Source organism: Ips typographus, linkage group LG15, assembly GCF_016097725.1.
Source record: "Ips typographus isolate SLU linkage group LG15, UJ_Ityp_2.0, whole genome shotgun sequence".
NCBI lineage: Eukaryota > Metazoa > Arthropoda > Insecta > Coleoptera > Curculionidae > Ips > Ips typographus.
The window spans coordinates 7977793-8001457 of NC_138436.1; the positions used below are offsets into that span (position 1 = coordinate 7977793).

At 39.5% G+C, this 23665-nt stretch overlaps 1 protein-coding gene across 3 annotated transcripts; it reads left to right on the forward strand.

The window, feature by feature from the left end:
* The first annotated feature begins 1193 nt into the window (after positions 1-1193).
* LOC145738058 (PHD finger protein 14) lies at positions 1194-18974 on the forward strand. 3 transcript variants are annotated; one of them, XM_081992905.1, is made up of 14 exons: positions 1254-1364; positions 1441-1520; positions 3628-3792; positions 4622-4761; positions 5119-5267; positions 5330-5487; positions 6097-6268; positions 9791-10065; positions 10123-10427; positions 11759-12374; positions 15077-15254; positions 18370-18681; positions 18734-18842; positions 18898-18974. In XM_081992905.1, the coding sequence occupies exons 2-14, from the start codon at positions 1511-1513 to the stop codon at positions 18907-18909; spliced, it is 2601 nt and encodes an 866-aa protein (XP_081849031.1). In that variant the 5' UTR covers positions 1254-1364; positions 1441-1510; the 3' UTR covers positions 18910-18974. The 3 variants fall into 3 exon arrangements, with proteins under 3 accessions (XP_081849030.1, XP_081849031.1, XP_081849032.1); XM_081992904.1 differs by lacking the exon at positions 1441-1520 and having other exon boundaries at positions 1194-1364; XM_081992906.1 differs by lacking the exon at positions 1254-1364 and having other exon boundaries at positions 1427-1520.
* The last annotated feature ends 4691 nt before the right edge of the window (positions 18975-23665 follow it).

Consider the following 23665-nt stretch of genomic DNA (forward strand, 5'->3'; position numbering starts at 1 on the left):
TAGATGATTTTAGAATGTTCTAGATGGTCCAGAAGGTTTTAGATAATTTTAGAATGTTTTAGATGGTTCTAGAAGGTTTTGGAATGCCGCAGAAGATTCCAGAAGCTTCTAAAACTTTCTACGATGTTCTAGAAGATTCTAGATGATTTTAGAATGCCTTAGAAGGTTCTAGAAGGTGTCACACGCTTCTAACATATTCTAGAGCATTCCAGAAGGTTTCGGCAATTTCTAGATGATTTTAGAATGCGCCAGATGGTTCTAGAAGGTTTCAGAATGCCGCGGAAGGTTCCAGAAGCTTCTAAAACTTTCTACGTTGTTCTAGAAGATTCTAGAAATTTCTAGATGATTTTAGAATGCCTTAGAAGGTTCTAGAATGTGCCACACGCTTCTAACATATTCTAGGACATTCCAGAAGGTTTTAGCAAATTCTAGATGATTCTAGAATGCGCCAGATGGTTCTAGAAGGTTTTAGAATGCCGCGGAAGGTTCCAGAAGCTTCTAAAACTTTCTACGTTGTTCTAGAAGATTCCAGAAAGTTCTAGATGATTTTAGACTGCCTTAGAAGGTTCTAGAAGGTGTTACACGCTTCTAACATATTCCAGGGCATTCTAGAAGGTTTCGGCAAATTCTAGATGATTCTAGAATGCGCCAGATGGTTCTAGAAGGTTTTAGAATTCCCCGGAAGGTTCCAGAACTTTCTACGTTGTTCTAGAAGATTCCGGAAGGTTCTAGATGATGATTTATTTATCTTGTACAGTAGTTTGATTTTGACTTGTTTTCACTCCAACACCCCGTAACTTTGTTATTTAGACACTTACAGGGTGGTTCAATATACCAATTTGTAGCCCTTGAAATTCCCTTTCGACCACCCTGTATACCATTTTTACCTTAAACGTCCAATAACCGAGTTATTTACCGTTAAAACTGAGTCGTGCGGTAGTTTGATTTTGACTTGTTTTCACTCCAACACCCCGTAACTTTGTTATTTAGACACTTACAGGGTGGTTCAATATACCAATTTGTAGCCCGTGAAATTCTCTTTCGACCACCCCGTATACCATTCTTACCCAAAACTGAGTTATTCACCGATTGGCACTTAAAACTCCTGCAGGGCGTGCGTGGCACACCAAAGTGCACGGCTGGTTGCCTAACGGCCAGGGGGCCAGTAAAATCGATACGGTCACGTGATTCGCGCGAGTTGCGCGCGCGGCTCGTCAGGCGGCAGCACCAGCGTCCAGTTCTAACCCCAAAAACCCGGAAATTTGACGGAAAAACCGGGAAATTGACCGGAAAAACGGGGAAAATGAAGCCCCTGCCGTGGCTAGAACAGGCCGAGGACGTGGATTTTATCGTGAAAACTGCCAGTAAGTCGCCTTTTTGACAGTTCCGATCCGTCAAAGCCTGCTTCGTTTGTGAGGTTATGTAGTTTGTGTTTTGTAGTGTTGTTTGCGGCGGCCATTTTGTTGCGCCCCCCTTTCTGGGTGGTTTTCAGTGATTTTCAGTGCCCCAAATGAGTTCCGGTAAGCCTCCATCTAGTTAACTAACGTTTGGGGCCCCCCCAAACCCCACACGGCTGGTACCACCCTCTGCAGGTTAACTATAACCTTTCAGGTAACTTTCAATGGCTTAAAGTGACCCAAACTGGCTTGGGGGGGGCCCCATTTCAACTTGCTCAGTACCAGCCCCCTAATTGCCACAAGACCTTACCCTTTTGAAGTGTTCTGGAAGCTTCTAGATGACTTTCGAGTGCCCGAGAAGGTTTCAGAGCACTTTCTAGATGATTGTATGGTTTTTTTAGGGGCTGGAGGCCCCCCCAAACTCTACAGGGTGGTACCAGACTTGTGCAGGTTAAAATCAACCTTTCAATGGCTTAAAGTGACCAAGGGCCCTTCCAACTTGCTGGGTACGAGCCCCTTAATCGCCACAAGAGAATTATCGTTCTGAAATGTTCTAGAAGCTTCTAGATGACTTTAAAGCGCCCTAGAAGGTTTCAGAGCACTTTCTAGATGATTGTACGGTTCAATTTGTGGTTTTTTAGGCCCCCACAGGGCTGTACCACCATCTGCAGGTTAAAATTAACCTTTCCGGTAACTTTCAATGGCTTAAAGTGACTTGGGGGGGGCTCTCGCTCTCTAGAAGGTGCGAAACAGGCTTGAATTATTCTAGATTGTTCCCAAAAGCCTCGAGACTGTTTTGGCAGCTTCTAGAAGCTTCTAGATGATTTTAAAGCACCCTAGAAGGTTTCAGAGCACTTTCTAGATGATTGTACGGTTCAATTTGTGGTTTTTTAGGCCCCCACAGGGCTGTACCACCATCTGCAGGTTAAAATTAACCTTTCTGGTAACGTTCAATGGCTTAAAGTGACTTGGGGGGGCTCTCGCTCTTTAGAAGGTGCGAAACAGGCTTGAATTATTCTAGATTGTTCCGAAAAGCCTCGAGACTGTTTTGGCAGCTTCTAGAAGCTTCTAGATGACTTTAAAGCACCCTAGAAGGTTTCAGAGCACTTTCTAGATGATTGTACGGTTCAATTTGTGGTTTTTTAGGCCCCCACAGGGCTGTACCACCATCTGCAGGTTAAAATTAACCTTTCCGGTAACTTTCAATGGCTTAAAGTGACTTGGGGGGGCTCTCGCTCTCTAGAAGGTGCGAAACAGGCTTGAAGGATTCTAGATTGTTCCGAAAAGCCCTTAGAAGGTGTCGAGACTGTTTCGGCAGCTTCTAGAAGCTTCTAGAGTGCTGTTTGTTGTCCACCCTGTAGCCTACATTCGCCAGCTGGTAAAATTGTATTTAAGTTTAGACTGGGACATATTTGGTGAGAAATGGTGTCGACAATGTCACAGTCAAAGTAACAGCCCAACCTGCCTAAATCGCCCTCTAGCGCCCAAACGGTGCAACCAATCAACTCGTGGGGGGACATTTTTGGAAAGCTTGCAATCTGCTCTATCTTTTGTTTTCTATGACATTTTGACGTCACCTGTCAAATAAGGGTGTAAATTAGGGTTAAAGAAACTTGTGTCAAAAAAAAGTGTGATTTTCTGGTGAAGCAACTTTGACGCCCTCTAGCGGCCAAACGGTGCAATCAATCAACTCGTGGGGGGACATTTTTGGAAAGCTTGCAATCTGCTCTATCTTTTGTTTTCTATGACATTTTGACGTCACCTGTCAAATAAGGGTGTAAATTAGGGTTAAAGAAACTTGTGTCACAAAAAATGTGTGATTTTCTGGTGAAGCAACTTTGACGCCCTCTAGCGGCCAAACGGTGTGACCAATCAACTAATGGGGGGACATTTTTGGAAAGCTTGCAATCTGCTCTATCTTTTGTTTTCTATGACATTTTGACGTCACCTGTCAAATAAGGGAGTAAATTAGGGTTAAAGAAACTTGTGTCAAAAAAAAAGTGTGATTTTCTGGTGAAGCAACTTTGACGCCCTCTAGCGGCCAAACGGTGTGACCAATCAACTCGTGGGGGGACATTTTTGGAAAGCTTGCAATCTGCTCTATCTTTTGTTTTCTATGACATTTTGACGTCACCTGTCAAATAAGGGAGTAATTTAGGGTCAAATTAATTTTTTTTTTTGACAGCTAATAGAGTCAGCTGTCATTTCTAATGTCAGACAATGTTTCTAGTCGAACGGGACCCGAACAAGCGCCGAGTGAAACCGGTGGAGCAGGCGTGCATTTTGGATTTTGACGAGGAGAGCAGCGACGATTCGGACTTTCGGATCGAGGATCACGCGGGCGTGAGCGACGACGATGACGTCGACTCGCTCAACAGCGGTGGCGACGATAGCGGTGAGTGTGGGAACTAAACTGAAAAAAAAATCATCAAAATCGCTCTAACCGTTCTCGAGTTACGGACGTTTTTTTGAAAATTTGAAAATGGCCTTAACGGACGCCATTTGCAATTTCCGCCATTTTGGATTGAGACAGCCTAGGATTGATGGTACTCGTTTTCGACTAATTCGGGGACGGGGAATCCATCCCCGCTGTCAGATTTGACGCATCTGTCATACAGTTCGAGAAATTTAAAAAAAATCAGGTTTACGCAACAGCTACCAAAAAATAAACGTCACCACTGAATTCCCCATCCTCCAATTAGTAGAAAACCAGTCCAAACTCGATATTTTTGAAAAATTTCAAAATGGCGCCGAAAGGCGCCATTTGCAATTTCCGCCATTTTGGATTGAGACAGCCCAGGCTTGATGGTACTCGTTTTCGACTAATTCGGGGACGGGGAATCCATCCCCGCTGTCAGATTTGACGTATGTGTCATCCAGTTCGAGAAACTTTGACAAATTCAGGTTTGCGCAACAGCTACCGGAAAATAAACGTCACCACTGAATTCCCCATCCACGAATTAGTAGAAAACCAGTCCAAACTCGATTTTTTTGAAAAATTTCAAAATGGCGCCGAAAGGCGCCATTTGCAATTTCCGCCATTTTGGATTGAGACAGCCCAGGCTTGATGGTACTCGTTTTCGACTAATTCGGGGACGGGGAATCCATCCCCGCTGTCAGATTTGACGCATCTGTCATTCAGTTCGAGAAAATTGACGTTTTGACATTTTTTTTTGGAATTCTGTCATTTTTGACAGTTAAAAAAGCGTTTTTCACGATCGCAGGGGAGGAGAGCAGCGAGGAGGAGTCGGGAGACGACTCGGAAATTGAAAAACTCGAAGAGTTGCGCAATCTAAACTCTCCGAACGGCCTGTCCAGCGTTGCCGATGCTATCGATCAGGCCAATCAACGCGCCAAACTCTACGTAAGTATTTGTCATTTAACTCGCTTATTTGACAGCTGACGTCAAAATGACACAGAAGCAAAAATGTAGCCCAAAGTGTCAGCTTTCAGAAAATATGGCCGCTTAAGTTAATCGGTTGCACCGTTTGGCCGCTAGAGGGCGTCAAAGTTGGCTAAACCTTCCTGACCCACATTTTCGGACACTTTTAGCTTTGACCTTGAATAACTCGCGTATTTGACATCTGACGTCAAAATGTCACAGAAGCAAAAAGATAGACAAAAGTGTCAGCTGTCAGAAAATGTCATTACTCAAGTCGATTGGTTGCACCGTTTGGCCGCTAGAGGGCGCCAAAGTTTCACTTTTTTTTTTTTGGTGCAGTTCAACGAAAACGACGCAAACTTGCTGATTTGCTGCGGTTGCTTGGGCGATCACAGCGACGGCGTCAACGAAATCGTCGAGTGCGACAGTTGCGGCGTCACCGTGCACGAGGCCTGCTACGGCGTTGCCGAATCGACCAGCGTGGGCAGGTTGTTGCCAAATTGTGCACTTTTTCGTGGAAACTCGTTTTTTTTTTTTCTCTCTCTCGCAGCACGAACTCGTTGTCGCCGACTGCGCCCTGGTTTTGCGAGACGTGCAGGGCCGGCGTCAGGGAGCCAATTTGCGAGCTGTGCCCCAATTCGGGGGGCATTTTCAAGGAAACGGACGTGGGCAAGTGGGTGCACTTGATATGCGCCCTCTACGTGCCAGGTCCGTATTTTCAATTTTTTTTTTTAATAATTTATTGTGCCAGGTCCGTATTTTCAACAACTACCAAAAAATAAACTTCACCACTGAATTCCCCATCCTCGAATTAGTAGAAAACCAGCCCAAACTCGATTTTTTCGGAAAATTTCAAAATGGCGCCAAAAGGCGCCATTTGCAATTTCCGCCATTTTGGATTGAGACAGCCTAGGCTTCATGGTACTCGTTTTCGACTAATTCGGGGACGGGGAATCCATTGCAACTGTCAGATTTGACGTATCTGTCATCCAGTTCGAGAAACTTTGAAAAAATCAAGTTTGCGCAACAGCTACAAGAAAATTAACGTCACCACTGAATTCCCCATCCTCGAATTAGTAGAAAACCAGCCCAAACTCGATTTTTTTGAAAATTTCAAAATGGCGTCAAAAGGCGCCATTTGCAATTTCCGCCATTTTGGATTGAAATAGCCCAGGCTTGATGGTACTCGTTTTCGACTAATTCGGGGACGGGGAATCCATTGCAACTGTCAGATTTGACGTATCGATATATTTCGTTTATTTTTTTTTTTGTTTTTTGTTTTTTTTTTCACTAAGTAACTAATAATCTATCGCGCAGGCGTGGCTTTTGGGGAAGTGGACAAACTGACCAGCGTGACGCTGTTCGAGATGCCGTACAGCAAGTGGGGCGCGAAAACGTGCAGTTTGTGCCCGGACGAGCGTTTCGCCAGGACCGGAGTTTGTATCGGATGCGACGCCGGCATGTGTCGCACCTATTTTCACGTCACTTGGTAAGTTTGGCAAAATCTACGCAAAATTTCCTTCAAAATGAGGTACAACATCGATTTTTGACAGAAATTTCAAAATGGCGGCCAGGGACGTCATTTTGCCTGTCATTTCTTAAATCTACGCAAAATTTCCTTTAAAATGAGGTGCGACATGGTTTTTTGGCAGAAAATTCAAAATGGCGGTCAGGCACGTCATTTTAGATTTTCTGTAAATTTTTTAGAACTTTGGCAACATTTTTAAAGTTTCTGAACATTTTTTAGAACTTTGCCAACATTTTTAGATTTTCTTTACAATTTTTAGAACTTTGCCAACATTTTTAGATTTTCTGAACATTTTTAGAACTTTGCCAACATTTTTAGACTTTCCAAACATTGTTAGAACTTTGCCAACATTATTAGATTTTCCAAACATTTTTAGAACTTTAGCAACATTTTTAGACTTTCTAAGCATTGTTAGAACTTTTTAAACATTATTTAGAACTTTGCCAACATTTCTAGATTTTCTGAACATTTTTAGAACTTTAGCAACATTTTTAGACTTTCTGAACATTTTTAGAACTTTAGCAACATTTTTAGACTTTCTGAACATTTTTAGTTCTTTCCCAACAATTTTAGATTTTCAGAACATTTTTAGAACTTTATCAACATTTTTAGACTTTCCAAACATTTTTAGAACTTTAGCAACATTTTTAGACTTTCTGAACATTTTTAGAACTTTAGCAACATTTTTAGACTTTCTGAACATTTTTAGTTCTTTCTCAACATTTTTAGATTTTCAGAACATTTTTAGAATTTTGCCAACATTTTTAGATTTTCAGAACATTTTTAGAACTTTAGCAACATTTTTAGACTTTCCAAACATTTTTAGAACTTTAGCAACATTTTTAGACTTTCTAAACATTGTTAGAACTTTTTAAACATTATTTAGAACTTTGCCAACATTTCTAGATTTTCTGAACATTTTTAGAACTTTAGCAACATTTTTAGACTTTCTGAACATTTTTAGAACTTTAGCAATATTTTTAGACTTTCTGAACATTTTTAGAACTTTAGCAACATTTTTAGACTTTCTGAACATTTTTAGTTCTTTCTCAACATTTTTAGATTTTCAGAACATTTTTAGAACTTTAGCAACATTTTTAGACTTTCCAAACATTGTTAGAACTTTAGCAACATTTTTAGATTTTCAGAACATTTTTAGAACTTTAGCAACATTTTTAGACTTTCTGAACATTTTTAGAACTTTAGCAACATTTTTAGACTTTCTGAACATTTTTAGAACTTTCCCAACATTTTTAGATTTTCAGAACATTTATAGAACTTTAGAAACATTTTTAGACTTTCTGAACATTTTTAGAACTTTAGCAACATTTTTAGACTTTCTGAACATTTTTAGAACTTTCCCAACATTTTTAGATTTTCAGAACTTTAGCAACATTTTTAGACTTTCCAAACATTGTTAGAACTTTAGCAACATTTTTAGACTTTCCAAACATTTTTAGAACTTTAGCAATATTTTTAGACTTTCCAAACATTGTTAGAACTGTAGCAACATTTTTAGACTTTCCAAACATTGTTAGAACTTTAGCAACATTTTTAGACTTTCTGAACATTTTTAGAACTTTAGCAACATTTTTAGACTTTCCAAACATTTTTAGAACTTTAGCAACATTTTTAGAATATTTTTAGAACTTTAGCAACATTTTTAGACTTTCCAAACATTTTTAGAACTTTAACAAAATTTTTAGACTTTCCAAACATTTTTAGAACTTTAGCAACATTTTTAGACTTTCTGAACATTTTTAGGCCTTTGCCAACATTTTTAGATTTTCTGAACATTTTTAGAACTTTAGCAACATTTTTAGGCTTTCTGAACATTTTTAGAACTTTAGCAACATTTTTAGACTTTCCAAACATTTTTAGAACTTTAGCAACATTTTTAGACTTTCCAAACATTTTTAGAACTTTAGCAACATTTTTAGACTTTCTGAACATTTTTAGAACTTTCCCAACATTTTTAGATTTTCAGAACATTTTTAGAACTTTAGCAACATTTTTAGACTTTCCAAACATTTTTAGAACTTTAGCAACATTTTTAGACTTTCCAAACATTTTTAGAACTTTAGCAACATTTTTAGACTTTCTGAACATTTTTAGAACTTTAGCAACATTTTTAGGCTTTCTGAACATTTTTAGAACTTTAGCAACATTTTTAGACTTTCCAAACATTGTTAGAACTTTAGCCACATTTTTAGACTTTCCAAACATTTTTAGAACTTTAGCAACATTTTTAGACTTTCTGAACATTTTTAGAACTTTAGCAACATTTTTAGACTTTCCAAACATTGTTAGAACTTTAGCCACATTTTTAGACTTTCCAAACATTTTTAGAACTTTAGCAACATTTTTAGACTTTCTGAACATTTTTAGAACTTTCCCAACATTTTTAGATTTTCAGAACATTTTTAGAACTTTAGCAACATTTTTAGACTTTCTGAACATTTTTAGAACTTTAGCAACATTTTTAGACTTTCCAAACATTGTTAGAACTTTAGCCACATTTTTAGACTTTCCAAACATTTTTAGAACTTTAGCAACATTTTTAGACTTTCTGAACATTTTTAGAACTTTAGCAACATTTTTAGACTTTCTGAACATTTTTAGAACTTTAGCAACATTTTTAGACTTTCTGAACATTTTTAGAACTTTAGCAACATTTTTAGACTTTCCAAACATTTTTAGAACTTTAGCCACATTTTTAGACTTTCTGAACATTTTTAGAACTTTCCCAACATTTTTAGATTTTCAGAACATTTTTAGAACTTTAGCAAACATTTTTAGACTTTCCAAACATTGTTAGAACTTTAGCAACATTTTTAGACTTTCTGAACATTTTTAGAACTTTAGCAACATTTTTAGACTTTCTGAACATTTTTAGAACTTTAGCAACATTTTTAGACTTTCCAAACATTTTTAGAACTTTAGCAACATTTTTAGACTTTCCAAACATTTTTAGAACTTTAGCAACATTTTTAGACTTTCCAAACATTTTTAGAACTTTAGCAACATTTTTAGACTTTCTGAACATTTTTAGAACTTTAGCAACATTTTTAGACTTTCTGAACATTTTTAGAACTTTCCCAACATTTTTAGATTTTCAGAACATTTTTAGAACTTTAGCAACATTTTTAGACTTTCTGAACATTTTTAGTTTTTTCCCAACATTTTTAGATTTTCAGAACCTTTTTAGAACTTTAGCGACATTTTTAGATTTTCAGAACATTTTTAGAACTTTAGCAACATTTTTAGACTTTCCAAACATTGTTAGAACTTTAGCAACATTTTTAGACTTTCCGAACATTTTTTAGAACAATTTTCTTTCCAAATTACCTCCATTTTGACCGAGCGTAGCTCCGTTATTCGAGCAGCCACGAAAAAAGCTCAAAGAACGAAAGTCGTAGCAAATGTCATCGTCTATGCAACGTTGCCAAACAATCTTCATAATTTACGTCGTTTTGCCGGCAGCGCGCAGCGCGAAGGCTTCCTGTCCGAAGCGCACACCGAAGAAGTGGACCAGGCGGATCCGTTTTACGCGCACTGCAAACTGCACTCGGACAAGACGCTGGTGAAGCGGCGCAAGCGCAACTACCAAGCGCTGCAGATGCGCACGCGTCAGCGTCAACGTCAATTCGAACGCGCGGGACACGCGGACGCGCCCGAACAGCTCCGAATCATACGGAAATTGGCCGAACAGAAGCGACACTATTTGGAGTATAAGCGACGCAAATTGCCGCCGTGGGGTGAGTTTGGTAACTGTAATTTCTGAGTCTCGTTCTGATCCCCCCCCCCCTGCGCAGTGCCGACTCAGAAAATGCCGCGTCTGATCACGACGAGCGCGGCCGCCTGTCGGAAATTGTTGCGCAAAGCGGAACTGATGGGAATCGATACGATCGCGGTGGAAACGCACGACGCGCAGCTGAGCGCGCTGATGGACGTGCGCAAAAAGTGGCACATTCCGCCCGCTTTTACCGTGGAATTTATCGCCTACTACCTGGATCGGAACGAGCGACTCAAGGATATGAAGGCGGCGCTGGACGCGCTACTTGCGGAGAACAAGACGCTGCTCGAGACGCAGCAGAGTTTGCGCACCGCCTACGATCTGGTGAGTGAAAACAAAAAAAGTGCAGAAAAACGTTAAGAATGATCTCTCAAAAGTTTTTAAAAAGTCAAGAAACGAAAAAGTTAAAAAATAAACTTAAAAAAAGTATAAAACGAAAAAAAGTGCAGAAAAAGGTAAAGAATGACCTCTCAAACGTTTTTAAAAAGTCGAAAAAACAAAAAAATCTAAAAATAAACTAAAAAAAAGTGGAAAATTGAAAAAAGTGCAGAAAAATGTTAAGAATGACCTCTCAAAGGTTTTTAAAAAGTCGAAAAACAAAAAAAATTATAAACAAACTTTTAAAAAGTATTAAAGAAAAAAAAGTGCAGAAAAAGGTAAAGAATGACTTCTCAAAAGTTTTTAAAAAGTCGAAAAACAAAAAAAGTTAGAAATAAACTGAGAAAAAGTATAAAACGAAAAAAAGTGCAGAAAAACGTTAAGAATGACTTCTCAAAAGTTTTTAAAAAGTCAAAAAACGAAAAAGTTAAAAAATAAACTTAAAAAAAGTATAAAACGAAAAAAAGTGCAGAAAAAGGTAAAGAATGACTTCTCAAAAGTTTTTAAAAAGTCGAAAAACCAAAAAAGTTAGAAATAAACTGAGAAAAAGTATAAAACAAAAAAAAGTGCAGAAAAAGGTAAAGAATTACTTCTCAAAGGTTTTTAAAAAGTCAAAAACCAAAAAAGTTAAAAAATAAACTTAAAAAAAGTATAAAACGAAAAAAAGTGAAGAAAAACGTTAAGAATGACTTCTCAAACGTTTTTAAAAAGTCGAAAAACAAAAAAAATTAAAAATAAACTTAGAAAAAGTATAAAACGAAAAAAAGTGCAGAAGAAGGTAAAGAATGACCTCTCAAACGTTTTTAAAAAGTCGAAAAAGAAAAAAAATTAAAAATAAACTGAAAAAAGTAGAAAATAGAAAAAAGCCCAGAAAAACGTTAAAAATGACCTCTCAAAAGTTTTTAAAAAGTCAAAAAACAAAAAAGTTAAAAAATAAACTTAAAAAAAGTATAAAACGAAAAAAAGTGCAGAAAAAGGTAAAGAATTACCTCTCAAAAGTTTTTAAAAAGTCGAAAAACAAAAAAATTTAAAAATAAACTAAAAAAAGTGGAAAATTGAAAAAAGTGCAGAAAAATGTTAAGAATGACCTCTCAAAGGTTTTTAAAAAGTCAAAAAACCAAAAAAATTAAAAATAAATTTAAAAAAAGTATAAAACGAAAAAAAAGTGCAGAAAAACGTTAAGAATGACTTCTCAAACGTTTTTAAAAAGTCGAAAAACAAATAAGTCAGAAATTACCTAAAAAAAAAGTAGAAATTTTCCTCATCATCTCTTGCAGGTGTTGAAGAGGAGCGAGGAGGCGAACGCGAAAACGGCCGAACTTAAATCGAGCGTCCAAAAGTATCATTCGGCCATTTTGAGCGCGTGCCCGACCAAGGCCACGCCCCCCATCGACGCCATTGGCAAACCGGTAATGGCCCGCCCCGTCCAGCCAATGACGGTGCCGACCGCGGCCGCCTTGAAAATGGGCGTCGGCTTCCCATTGGCCAATATTACGGCGGCGCGCGGCGATCGGCTACCAATCAGGGGCGAGGAACCGTTGCAGCTGAACGAGTGCGGCATCTGTCGGCAACGGCGCGACCAACACCTGCTCGCCAAGTGCGACACCTGTCGGCTGCACTATCACACCGATTGTCTGAATCCGCCATTGTCGCGGCTGCCGAAAAAGTCGAAATTGTACGGTTGGCAGTGCAGCGAGTGCGACAAAACGTCCGACTCGGAGGTGGAGGAGATGAAGCGGCCAAGGCGCAGTCGCAGCGTGTACAGTCGCGATCGCGGCGAAGCGGACGCGGCGCCGGCAACGTTGCCCGCCGCGTTGGCGAGCGAAGCGCCGCGCGGCGGCGCCGAAGCGAACGCGCAGCGACGTCACTCGTCGGCCGGCGAACGTCACAAAGGTTAGTGCATTGCCGTCACTTTGACGTCAAAAAAACGTTAACTGTCACCAAAGTGACAGAAATCCAAAATTTGCGGAAAAATCAGGTTACTTGAACTGGGTGACAGTTACTGTCATTTTGACAGTTGGAATGGATTCCCCGACCCCGAATTAGTCGAAAACGAGTATAATGTTGATTTTTTAAATTTTGGCCGCCATCTTGGATTTTCTCCCTTCCAGTGACAGTTAGAGTGAAACTGACAGTTGCAATGGATTCCCCGACCCCAAATTAGTCGAAAACGAGTACAAACTCGAGGGGTGTAAGTGGATCGATATTAAAGTTGTGTGCGGAAAGTGTCTTTCCCGCACTAAAAACCAACTTTCTTGCTTTTTAAGCTAGAACGTCCGTCTAACCGTCATTTTATGCTAAAATTTTTCAGAAAAGCCACCGGTGCACTCGGTTTTGCGATATCTCCCAAACCAAGCGAGTTACACCGAAAGTCTTATTTTTTATCGTTTTTTTTTAGCAGAAACTCGGCCAGGTTAAAAGATACGTAAAATCTGAGTGCGGAATTGAAATCGGCGACCCCAAATTAGTCGAAAACGACTGGTCACTCGGGGGATACAAGTTGAAAAACAAAAAAAGTTGCGGGGAAAGTGTCTTTTCTACACGAAAAACCAACTTTCTTGCTTTTTAAGCTAGAACGTCCGTCTAACCGTCATTTTATGCTAAAATTTTCCAGAAAAGTCACCGATGCACTCGGTTTTACGATATCTCCAAAACTAAGCGGGTTTCACATAAAATCCTACTTTTTATCGTTTTTTTTTAGCAGAAACTCGGTCAGGTTAAAAGATACGTAAATTCTGAGTGCGGAATTGAAATCGGCGACCCCAAATTAGTCGAAAACGACTGGTCACTCGGGGGGTCCAAGTGGAAAAACAAAACTTGCGGGAAAAGTGTCTTTTCTACACTAAAAACCAACTTTTTTACTTTTTAAGCTAGAGCGCCCGTCTAACTGCCATTTTATGCTAAAATTTTCCAGAAAAGCCACCGGTGCACTCGGTTTTACGATATCTCCAAAACCAAGCGAGTTACACCTAAAATCTTACTTTTTATCGTTTTTTTTAGCAGAAACTCGGTCAGGTTAAGAGATACGTAAATTCTGAGTGCGGAATTGAAATCGGCGACCCCAAATTAGTCGAAAACGACTGGTCACTCGGGGGGTCCAAGTTGAAAAACAAAAAAGTTGCGGGGAAAGTGTCTTTTCTACACTAAAAACCAACTTTCTTGCTTTTTAAGCTAGAGCGTCCGTCTAACCGTCATTCTATGCTAAAATTTTCCAGAAAAGCCACCGGTGCACTCGGTTTTACGATATCTCTAAAACTAACAGAGTTACACCTAAAAAAACTAATTTTTAACCTCAAATTTTGTGAAAACTCGATCCGAGTGAAAAGTACGTGAATTCTGACTGTGCAGATCGATTCGGCATCTTCGAATTGGTCGAAAACGAGTACAAACACGACCCCTTTATCTCAACTCAAAATGGCAGAAAATGCAAATGGCGCCCACAACCGCCATTTTGAATTCCACCAAAAAAATCGAGTCTGGGCTCGTTTTCTACTAATTTAACGTCAAGGAATTCAAAGAAACTCAAATTAACTGCACAATTCCAACCCAACTGTCATAATGAACATTTTTTTTTATTTTTGGCCGCCATCTTGGATTTTCTCCCTTCCAGTGACAGTTACTGTCAAACTGACAGTTGGAATTGATTCTCCGTCCTCGAATTAGTCGAAAATGAGTATAAACTCGATTTTTTTGGTGAAATTCAAAATGGCGGTTGTGGGCGCCATTTGCATTTTCCATGCCATTTTGAGTGGAGATGAAGGGGTGGTGTTTGTACTCGTTTTCGACTGATTCGAGGATGCCGAATCGATCTGTGCAGTCGGAATTGACGTACTTTTCACTCAGATCAAGTTTTCACAAAATTCAAGATTAAAAATGTGTTTTTTTAGGTTAAACTCGCTTAGTTTTGGAGATATCGTAAAACCGAGTGCACCGGTGGCTTTTCTGGAAAATTTTAGCATAAAATGACGGTTAGACGGACGTTCTAACTTAAAAAGCAAGAAAGTTGGTTTTTAGTGTAGAAAAGACACTTTCTCCGCAACTTTTTTGTTTTTCAACTGGGACCCCCCGAGTGACCAGTCGTTTTCGACTAATTTGGGGTCGCCGATTTCAATTCCGCACGCAGAATTTACGTATCTCTTAACCTGACCGAGTTTCTGCTAAAAAAAACGATAAAAAGTAGGATTTTATGTGAAACTCGCTTAGTTTTGGAGATATCGTAAAACCGAGTGCACCGGTGGCTTTTCTGGAAAATTTTAGCATAAAATGACGGTTAGACGGGCGTTCTAGCTTGAAAAGTAAAAAAGTTGGCTTTTAGTGTGGGAAAGACACTTTCCGCACACAACTTTAATATCGATCCACTTACACCCCTCGAGTTTGTACTCGTTTTCGACTAATTTGGGGTCGGGGAATCCATTGCAACTGTCAGTTTTACTCGAACTGTCACTGGAAGAGAGAAAATCCAAGATGGCGGCCAAAATTTAAAAAATCGATATTATACTCGTTTTCGACTAATTCGGGGACGGGGAATCCATTGCCACTGTCAGTTTGACGTTAACTGTCACCGAAGTGTCAGAATTTGTATTTTTTTTTTGCAGAACGAAAACACTCGTTTCTGAGCGACGCGTCCGCGAAACAAGATGGCGACCGATCGACGGTCGATCTGCTGGCCGAGCTGGGCAGCAACGACGACATCGAAGTGATCCTCGACAGCGAGCAAACCGATTCGGCGCACAAATCGTCGAAGAAACGCCGTCGCGACAAGCACCGGAACAGGTGAGAGAAACAAAAAGTGCGCCAAGTGCGGCGTTGTCGCATTTTGCGGCCAAACTAAGCGATTTACGTCAAAATGACAAGAATACAAATTTCAAGCCCTTTTAACTGTCTAACCAATCCTAAAAATTTCAACCCTCTAACCCGTCTAGTTTTGGAGATATTCACGATTGAATTTTCGACGCCCTCTGGCGGCCAAACCGTGCAACTAACTGACTTTTTTTATGGTATTTTCTGAAAGCCCTTTTTCCGCTCTATCTTTTCCTTTCTTGGGACTTTTGCCCTAAATTGCCAAATAAGGGAGTTATTAAGGGTTGAACAGTTGGGTGCACTATTTTGGAAATCTGGGTAAGAGGAAGGTTGTCTGGGTCTAAATTACCCACTTATTTGGGACACTTTGTGGAAACTTTTATACATCAATGGAAAGCCCATTTGATGGGCTATATTTTGACGTTTGAACGACTTTTCTAACTGTCATAGTAACCGAGTTATGATCTGTCAAAGTTTGACAGCAGTCAAAACTTTCCAGGGCCAGTATCTCGGTTATTTGAAAATTTTTCAAAAAATTTCTAAGAAAACAAAAGAAAGTTAAGGTTCTGTCAAACATTTTGACGTTTAAACGACTCGCCTAACTGTCATAGTAACGGAGTTATGAGCTGTCAAAGTGTGACAGCAGTCAAAACCTTCCTTCCAAACGCGCCTCCGGACGCCATTTGCAATTTCCGCCATTTTGACTTTTTCCTAAAAAATCGTCATTATACTCGTTTTCGACTAATTCGGGGTCAGGGATTTCAGTGGTGACGTTCGTTTTTTTCTAACTTTTTTCCTAACCGGAATTTTGCTGAAAAATGAAGTTACTCGAACTGGGTGACAGTTACTGTCATTTTGACAGTTGCAATGGATTCCCCGACCCCAAATTAGTCGAAAACGAGTACCATCAAGCCTAGGCTATTTCAGTCCAAAATGGCGGAAATTGCGAATGGCGTCTCTGGGCGCCATTTTGACTTTTTCCTAAAAAATCGTCATTATACTCGTTTTCGACTAATTCGGGGTCGGGGAATTCAGTGGTGACGATCATTTTTTTCTAACTTTTTTCCTAACCGGAATTTTGCTGAAAAATCAAGTTACTCGAACTGGGTGACAGTTACTGTCATTTTGACAGTGGGAATGGATTCCCCCACCCCGAATTAGTCGAAAACGAGTACCATCAAGCCTAGGCTATTTCAATCCGAAATGACGGAAATTGCAAATGGCGTCTCTGGGCGCCATTTTGACTTTTTCCTAAAAAATCGTGATTATACTCGTTTTCGACTAATTCGAGGACGGGCAATTCAGTGGTGACGTTCATTTTTCCTTAACTCTTTTTCTAACTCGAATTTTGCGGAAAAATCAAGTTACTCGAACTGGGTGACAGTTACTGTCATTTTGACAGTGGGAATGGATTCCCCGACCCCGAATTAGTCGAAAACGAGTACCATCAAGCCTAGGCTATTTCAATCCGAAATGGCGGAAATTGCAAATGGCGTCTCTGGGCGCCATTTTGACTTTTTTCTCAAAAATCGTGATTATACTCGTTTTCGACTAATTCGGGGTCAGGGAATTCAGTGGTGACGTTCATTTTTTTCTAACTTTTTTCCTAACCAGAATTTTGCTGAAAAATCAAGTTACTCGAACTGGGTGACAGTTACTGTCATTTTGACAGTGGGAATGGATTCCCCGACCCCGAATTAGTCGAAAACGAGTACCATCAAGCCTAGGCTATTTCAATCCGAAATGGCGGAAATTGCAAATGGCGTCTCTGGGCGCCATTTTGACTTTTTCCTAAAAAATCATGATTATACTCGTTTTCGACTAATTCGAGGACGGGCAATTCAGTGGTGACGTTCATTTTTTTCTAACTTTTTTCCTAACCGGAATTTTGCTGAAAAATCAAGTTACTCGAACTGGGTGACAGTTACTGTCATTTTGACAGTGGGAATGGATTCCCCGACCCCGAATTAGTCGAAAACGAGTACCATCAAGCCTAGGCTATTTCAATCCGAAATGGCGGAAATTGCAAATGGCGTCTCTGGGCGCCATTTTGACTTTTTCCTAAAAAATCATGATTATACTCGTTTTCGACTAATTCGAGGACGGGCAATTCAGTGGTGACGTTCATTTTTTTCTAACTTTTTTCCTAACCGGAATTTTGCTGAAAAATCAAGTTACTCGAACTGGGTGACAGTTACTGTCATTTTGACAGTGGGAATGGATTCCCCGACCCCGAATTAGTCGAAAACGAGTACCATCAAGCCTAGGCTATTTCAATCCGAAATGGCGGAAATTGCAAATGGCGTCTCTGGGCGCCATTTTGACTTTTTCCTAAAAAATCATGATTATACTCGTTTTCGACTAATTCGAGGACGGGCAATTCAGTGGTGACGTTCATTTTTTTCTAACTTTTTTCCTAACCGGAATTTTGCTGAAAAATCAAGTTACTCGAACTGGGTGACAGTTACTGTCATTTTGACAGTGGGAATGGATTCCCCGACCCCAAATTAGTCGAAAACGAGTACCATCAAGCCTAGGCTATTTCAATCCGAAATGGCGGAAATTGCAAATGGCGTCTCTGGGCGCCATTTTGACTTTTTCCTAAAAAATCGTGATTATACTCGTTTTCGACTAATTCGGGGTCAGGGAATTCAGTGGTGACGTTCATTTTTTTCTAACTTTTTTCCTAACCGGAATTTTGCTGAAAAATCAAGTTACGCGAACTGGGTGACAGTTACTGTCATTTTGACAGCTGGAATGGATTCCCCGTCCCCGAATTAGTCGAAAACGAGTACCATTAAGCCCAAGCTATTTCAATCCAAAATGGCGGAAATTGCAAATGGCGTCTCTGGGCGCCATTTTGACTTTTTCCTAAAAAATCGTGATTATACTCGTTTTCGACTAATTCGAGGACGGGCAATTCAGTGGTGACGTTCATTTTTTTCTAACTTTTTTCCTAACCGGAATTTTGCTGAAAAATCAAGTTACTCGAACTGGGTGACAGTTACGGTCATTTTGACAGTGGGAATGGATTCCCCGACCCCAAATTAGTCGAAAACGAGTACCATGAAGGCTGTTCGGTTTCCAGGTACAGTCCGGACCTGGGCAAGGAGCACAAGCGCAAGCGCAAGAAGCGATGCGTCGAGGTGGCGGCGCACGATTTGCCGCATCCGCGCATCACCATCAAAATCAAATCGATTCCGTTGCCCGCCGGCGAGGTCGCTTCCGCGTCGAATCCGCAACGTTTCTACGTTCCGAACGAGGCGGACGACAACGCGCCGCCGCCATTTTGTCCGCAGCGGAGCGAAGGCGGCTGCGCCGATCCGCTCGCCCTCCCCGACCACCACGTGACCGTGTGCGACGTGTGCCGTCGCCCCGGCACCGGCAACACCGCCGTCAAGTGAGTCTGACTGTCATCTGTCACTTTTTGCTGTCAAATGTCAAATTGACAGGTGCGACGAGTGTCACAAAATGTATCATTTCTCGTGTCTGGAGCCGCCGTTGAAGACGTCGCCCAAGAAGCGCGGTTACTCGTGGCATTGCGCCGACTGCGACCCGACGGTAAGTCAACTGTCATCTGTCAACTGTCATTTGTCAAATTTTTTTTTTTTTCTAGGGTTCCGAGTAGTTTTTAGTTTTTGACATTTTCTATTTTGTTTTCGCTTCGCGAATCAATAAAAACAACGTTTGACAGTTCCGACGCGTCACTGACACGCAAAATTTCCGCCATTTTGGCTCGAGATAGCCCCGGCTTGATGGTACTCGTTTTCGACTAATTCGGGGACGGGGAATCCATTCCAGCTGTCAAAATGACAGTAACTGTCACCCAGTTCGGGTAACTTGATTTTTCGGCAAAATTCCGGTTAGGAAAAAAGTTAGAAAAAAATGAACGTCACCACTGAATTCCCTGACCCCGAATTAGTCGAAAACGAGTATAATCACGATTTTTTAGGAAAAAGTCAAAATGGCGCCCAGAGACGCCATTTGCAATTTCCGCCATTTTGGATTGAAATAGCCCAGGCTTGATGGTACTCGTTTTCGACTAACTCGGGGACGGGGAATCCATTCCAGCTGTCAAAATGACAGTAACTGTCACCCAGTTCGCGTAACTTGATTTTTCGGCAAAATTCCGGTTAGGAAAAAAAGTTAGAAAAAAATGAACGTCACCACCGAATTCCCTGACCCCGAATTAGTCGAAAACGAGTATAATCACGATTTTTTAGGAAAAAGTCAAAATGGCGCCCAGAGACGCCATTTGCAATTTCCGCCATTTTGGATTGAAATAGCCCAGGCTTGATGGTACTCGTTTTCGACTAATTCGGGGACGGGGAATCCATTCCAGCTGTCAAAATGACAGTAACTGTCACCCAGTTCGGGTAACTTCATTTTACGGCAAAATTCCGGTTAGGAAAAAAAGTTAGAAAAAAATGAACGTCACCACCGAATTCCCTGACCCCGAATTAGTCGAAAACGAGTATAATCACGATTTTTTAGAAAAAAGTCAAAATGGCGCCCAGAGACGCCATTTGCAATTTCCGCCATTTTGGATTGAAATAGCCCAGGCTTGATGGTACTCGTTTTCGACTAACTCGGGGACGGGGAATCCATTCCAGCTGTCAAAATGACAGTAACTGTCACCCAGTTCGCGTAACTTGATTTTTCGGCAAAATTCCGGTTAGGAAAAAAAGTTAGAAAAAAATGAACGTCACCACCGAATTCCCTGACCCCGAATTAGTCGAAAACGAGTATAATCACGATTTTTTAGGAAAAAGTCAAAATGGCGCCCAGAGACGCCATTTGCAATTTCCGCCATTTTGGATTGAAATAGCCCAGGCTTGATGGTACTCGTTTTCGACTAACTCGGGGACGGGGAATCCATTCCAGCTGTCAAAATGACAGTAACTGTCACCCAGTTCGCGTAACTTGATTTTTCGGCAAAATTCCGGTTAGGAAAAAAAGTTAGAAAAAAATGAACGTCACCACCGAATTCCCTGACCCCGAATTAGTCGAAAACGAGTATAATCACGATTTTTTAGGAAAAAGTCAAAATGGCGCCCAGAGACGCCATTTGCAATTTCCGCCATTTTGGATTGAAATAGCCCAGGCTTGATGGTACTCGTTTTCGACTAATTCGGGGACGGGGAATCCATTCCAGCTGTCAAAATGACAGTAACTGTCACCCAGTTCGGGTAACTTCATTTTACGGCAAAATTCCGGTTAGGAAAAAAAGTTAGAAAAAAATGAACGTCACCACCGAATTCCCTGACCCCGAATTAGTCGAAAACGAGTATAATCACGATTTTTTAGGAAAAAGTCAAAATGGCGCCCAGAGACGCCATTTGCAATTTCCGCCATTTTGGATTGAAATAGCCCAGGCTTGATGGTACTCGTTTTCGACTAACTCGGGGACGGGGAATCCATTCCAGCTGTCAAAATGACAGTAACTGTCACCCAGTTCGCGTAACTTGATTTTTCGGCAAAATTCCGGTTAGGAAAAAAAGTTAGAAAAAAATGAACGTCACCACTGAATTCCCTGACCCCGAATTAGTCGAAAACGAGTATAATCACGATTTTTTAGGAAAAAGTCAAAATGGCGCCCAGAGACGCCATTTGCAATTTCCGCCATTTTGGATTGAAATAGCCCAGGCTTCATGGTACTCGTTTTCGACTAACTCGGGGACGGGGAATCCATTCCAGCTGTCAGATTTGACGTATCTGTCACTCGGTTCGAGAAACTTTATTTTTTGGGATTTTTTTTTGTGTGAAAAACTGCGTGACACTCAAATGCGTCGCTCGCGTCACGTGACAGCTGTCACAACTGTCAAAACCCTTTCGCCCTAATTCTAGAACCTTCTAACGCATTCTAAAATCTTCTAGAATCTTCTAGAGTGTTTTAAAATCATCTAGGAATTGCTGAAACCTTCGAGATAAATATCTCAAAAACGGTTAGAGTTACGGAAATTTTGCAAGAGATCAAACATGTTTGGAGTGCTTTGTTGCACCTGAAAACACCAAAAAATAATCGAGATTCAAAATTTAGAAGATTTTTGAAGCAGTTTTCAAAAAAAAAATAAAAAAAGTTAAATATCTCCAAAACGGTTAGAGTTACGGACATTTTTTATGAAAGCAAAAACCAAGAGTAGTCAAATACAAATATTTTGAGTTTTTTTTTGGTTGCTGAATCCCAAAAAATAACCGAGATACAGAATTTTCAAAATTTTTCAAAAAAAGTCAATTATCTCGGAAACGGTTAGAGTTACAAAAATTTTGCTAAGAATCAAAAATAAAGAGCAATTTGAGACGAATATTTTGAGTTTTTTTTTGATTGTCGAAACCCGAAAAATAACCGAGATACAGAATTTTCAAAATTTTTCAAAAAATGTCAAATATCTCGGAAACGGTTAGAGTAACAAAAATTTTGCTAAGAATCAAAAATAAAGAGCAATTCGAGACGAATATTTTGAGTTTTTTTTATTTGCTTAAACCCAAAAAATAACCGAGATACAGAATTTTCAAAATTTTTCAAAAAAAGTCCAATATCTCGAAAACGGTTAGAGTTACAAACATTTTTCAAGAGACCAAAAATGTTTGGAACGTTTTTTTGCACCTAAAAACAGCAAAAAAATCCTAGGATCAAAATTTAGAAAATTTTTGAAAAATTAAAAAAAAAAAAATTAAAAAAGTGTATTATCTCAAAAACGGTTAGAGTTACGAAAATTTTATATGAAAGCAAAAATAAACAGCAGTCCAAGACAAATATTTTGAGTTTTTTTTGGTTGCTGAAATCCTAAAATTAACCGAGATACAGAATTTTGAAAATTGCAATGCAATTTTTGAAAAAAACGTCAAATATCTCGGAAACGGTTAGAGTTACGGACATTTTTCGAGAGACCAAAAATGTTTGGAATGCTCTTTTTTACCAAAAAAACAACGTAAAAAAAAAAATAATAAAAAAAAAAAAATAGTCTAAATAGTCTAACCAAATTGTCAAAATATATGAATCTGACAGAAAATGAAAGCTGTCACTTTTAACTATATTTTTGGTTCTAACGTCATTTTGACGTAAGCTGTCAAATAGGAGAGTTATTCAAGTTCAAAGCAAAAACGTTGGTCTGGAAAATTTTGGTCAACTTTGACGCCCTCTAGCGGCCAAACGTAGCAACCGATTAACTTAAGCGGCCATATTTTCTGAAAGCTGACACTTTTGTCTATCTTTTCGCTTCAATGACATTTTGACGTCAGCTGTCAAATACGAGAGTTATTCAAGGTCAAAGCAAAAAGTGTCCAAAAATGTTGGTCAGGAAAGTTTAGCCAACTTTGACGGCCTCTAGCGGCCAATCGGTGCAACCTATTAACTTAAATTGTCACATTTTCTGAAAGCTGACACTTTTGACTATATTTTTGATTCTATGTCATTTTGACGTCAGCTGTCAAATACGAAAGTTATTCAAGGTCAAAGCAAAAACGTTGGTCTGGAAAGTTTGGTCGAATTTGACGCCCTCTAGCGGCCAAACGGTGCATCTAAAAATTTCTAAAACCTTCCAGAACCTAATAAAAGTCTCTAGAATCTTCTAAAAACCATCTAGAACTGTCTGGACTCTTCTAGAATATACCAGAACCTTTTAGAAGTACATAAAACCTTCTAGAACAATCTGAATTAATCTAGAACGTTTTACAAGTTCCTGGACGCTTCTAGAAAATTCCGAAACCATCGAAAAAACACTTTATAACTTTCTAGAATGTTTTAGAAGCTCTCGAGAGCTTCTAGGAAATTATAAAACTTTCTGGAACATTCCAGATTCTGCTGAAAGTCACTAAAATGCTCTAGAAGCTCGTAAAATCATCTAGAACATTCCAGAATCTCTTTAAAGTACATAAAACCTTCTAGAGCATTATAAAATGTTTTTCAAATTTTCTGGACGCTTCTAGGAAATTCCAAAATTGAAAAAACAAAAAAAAACACCGAAAACAAACCTGCAACGCGGAATTATGGTTGGTGTGTCCTCCAGCGGCCATTTTGGTTTCAGTCCGCGCGCATCCCCCTTCAACTGTCACTTGTCAGCGGGTGACGTTTCTTTGACAGTGCCCCTTTGTTTGTGGAATGCTTTTTTTCATCTAAAAACAGCAAAAAATAATCGAAATTCAAAATTTGGAAGATTTTTGAAACGGTTTTCAAAAAAAGTTAAAAAACATAAATATCTCAAAAAAAAACTTAAAAAAAAGGGTTTAACCTCATCTAACTGTCAAAACTGTCAAAAAGACGAATCTAACCCGACTGTCAAAAAAAAAACTAAAAAAGTTTAAAAAAAAAAAAAAATAAAAAAAAAATAAAGAAATAAAAAATAAAAAAAACTAAAAAAATGAAAAAAAATAAATAAATAAAA

Coding starts and splice junctions, on each gene's coding strand:
- LOC145738058 (XM_081992904.1), top strand. CDS start 1,304: ATGAAGCCCCTGCCGTGGCTAGAACAGGCCGAGGACGTGGATTTTATC. Junction 5,488..6,096: donor ATGCGCCCTCTACGTGCCAG/GTCCGTATTTTC, acceptor TCTATCGCGCAG/GCGTGGCTTTTGGGGAAGTG. Junction 10,066..10,122: donor ACGCAAATTGCCGCCGTGGG/GTGAGTTTGGTA, acceptor CCCCCTGCGCAG/TGCCGACTCAGAAAATGCCG.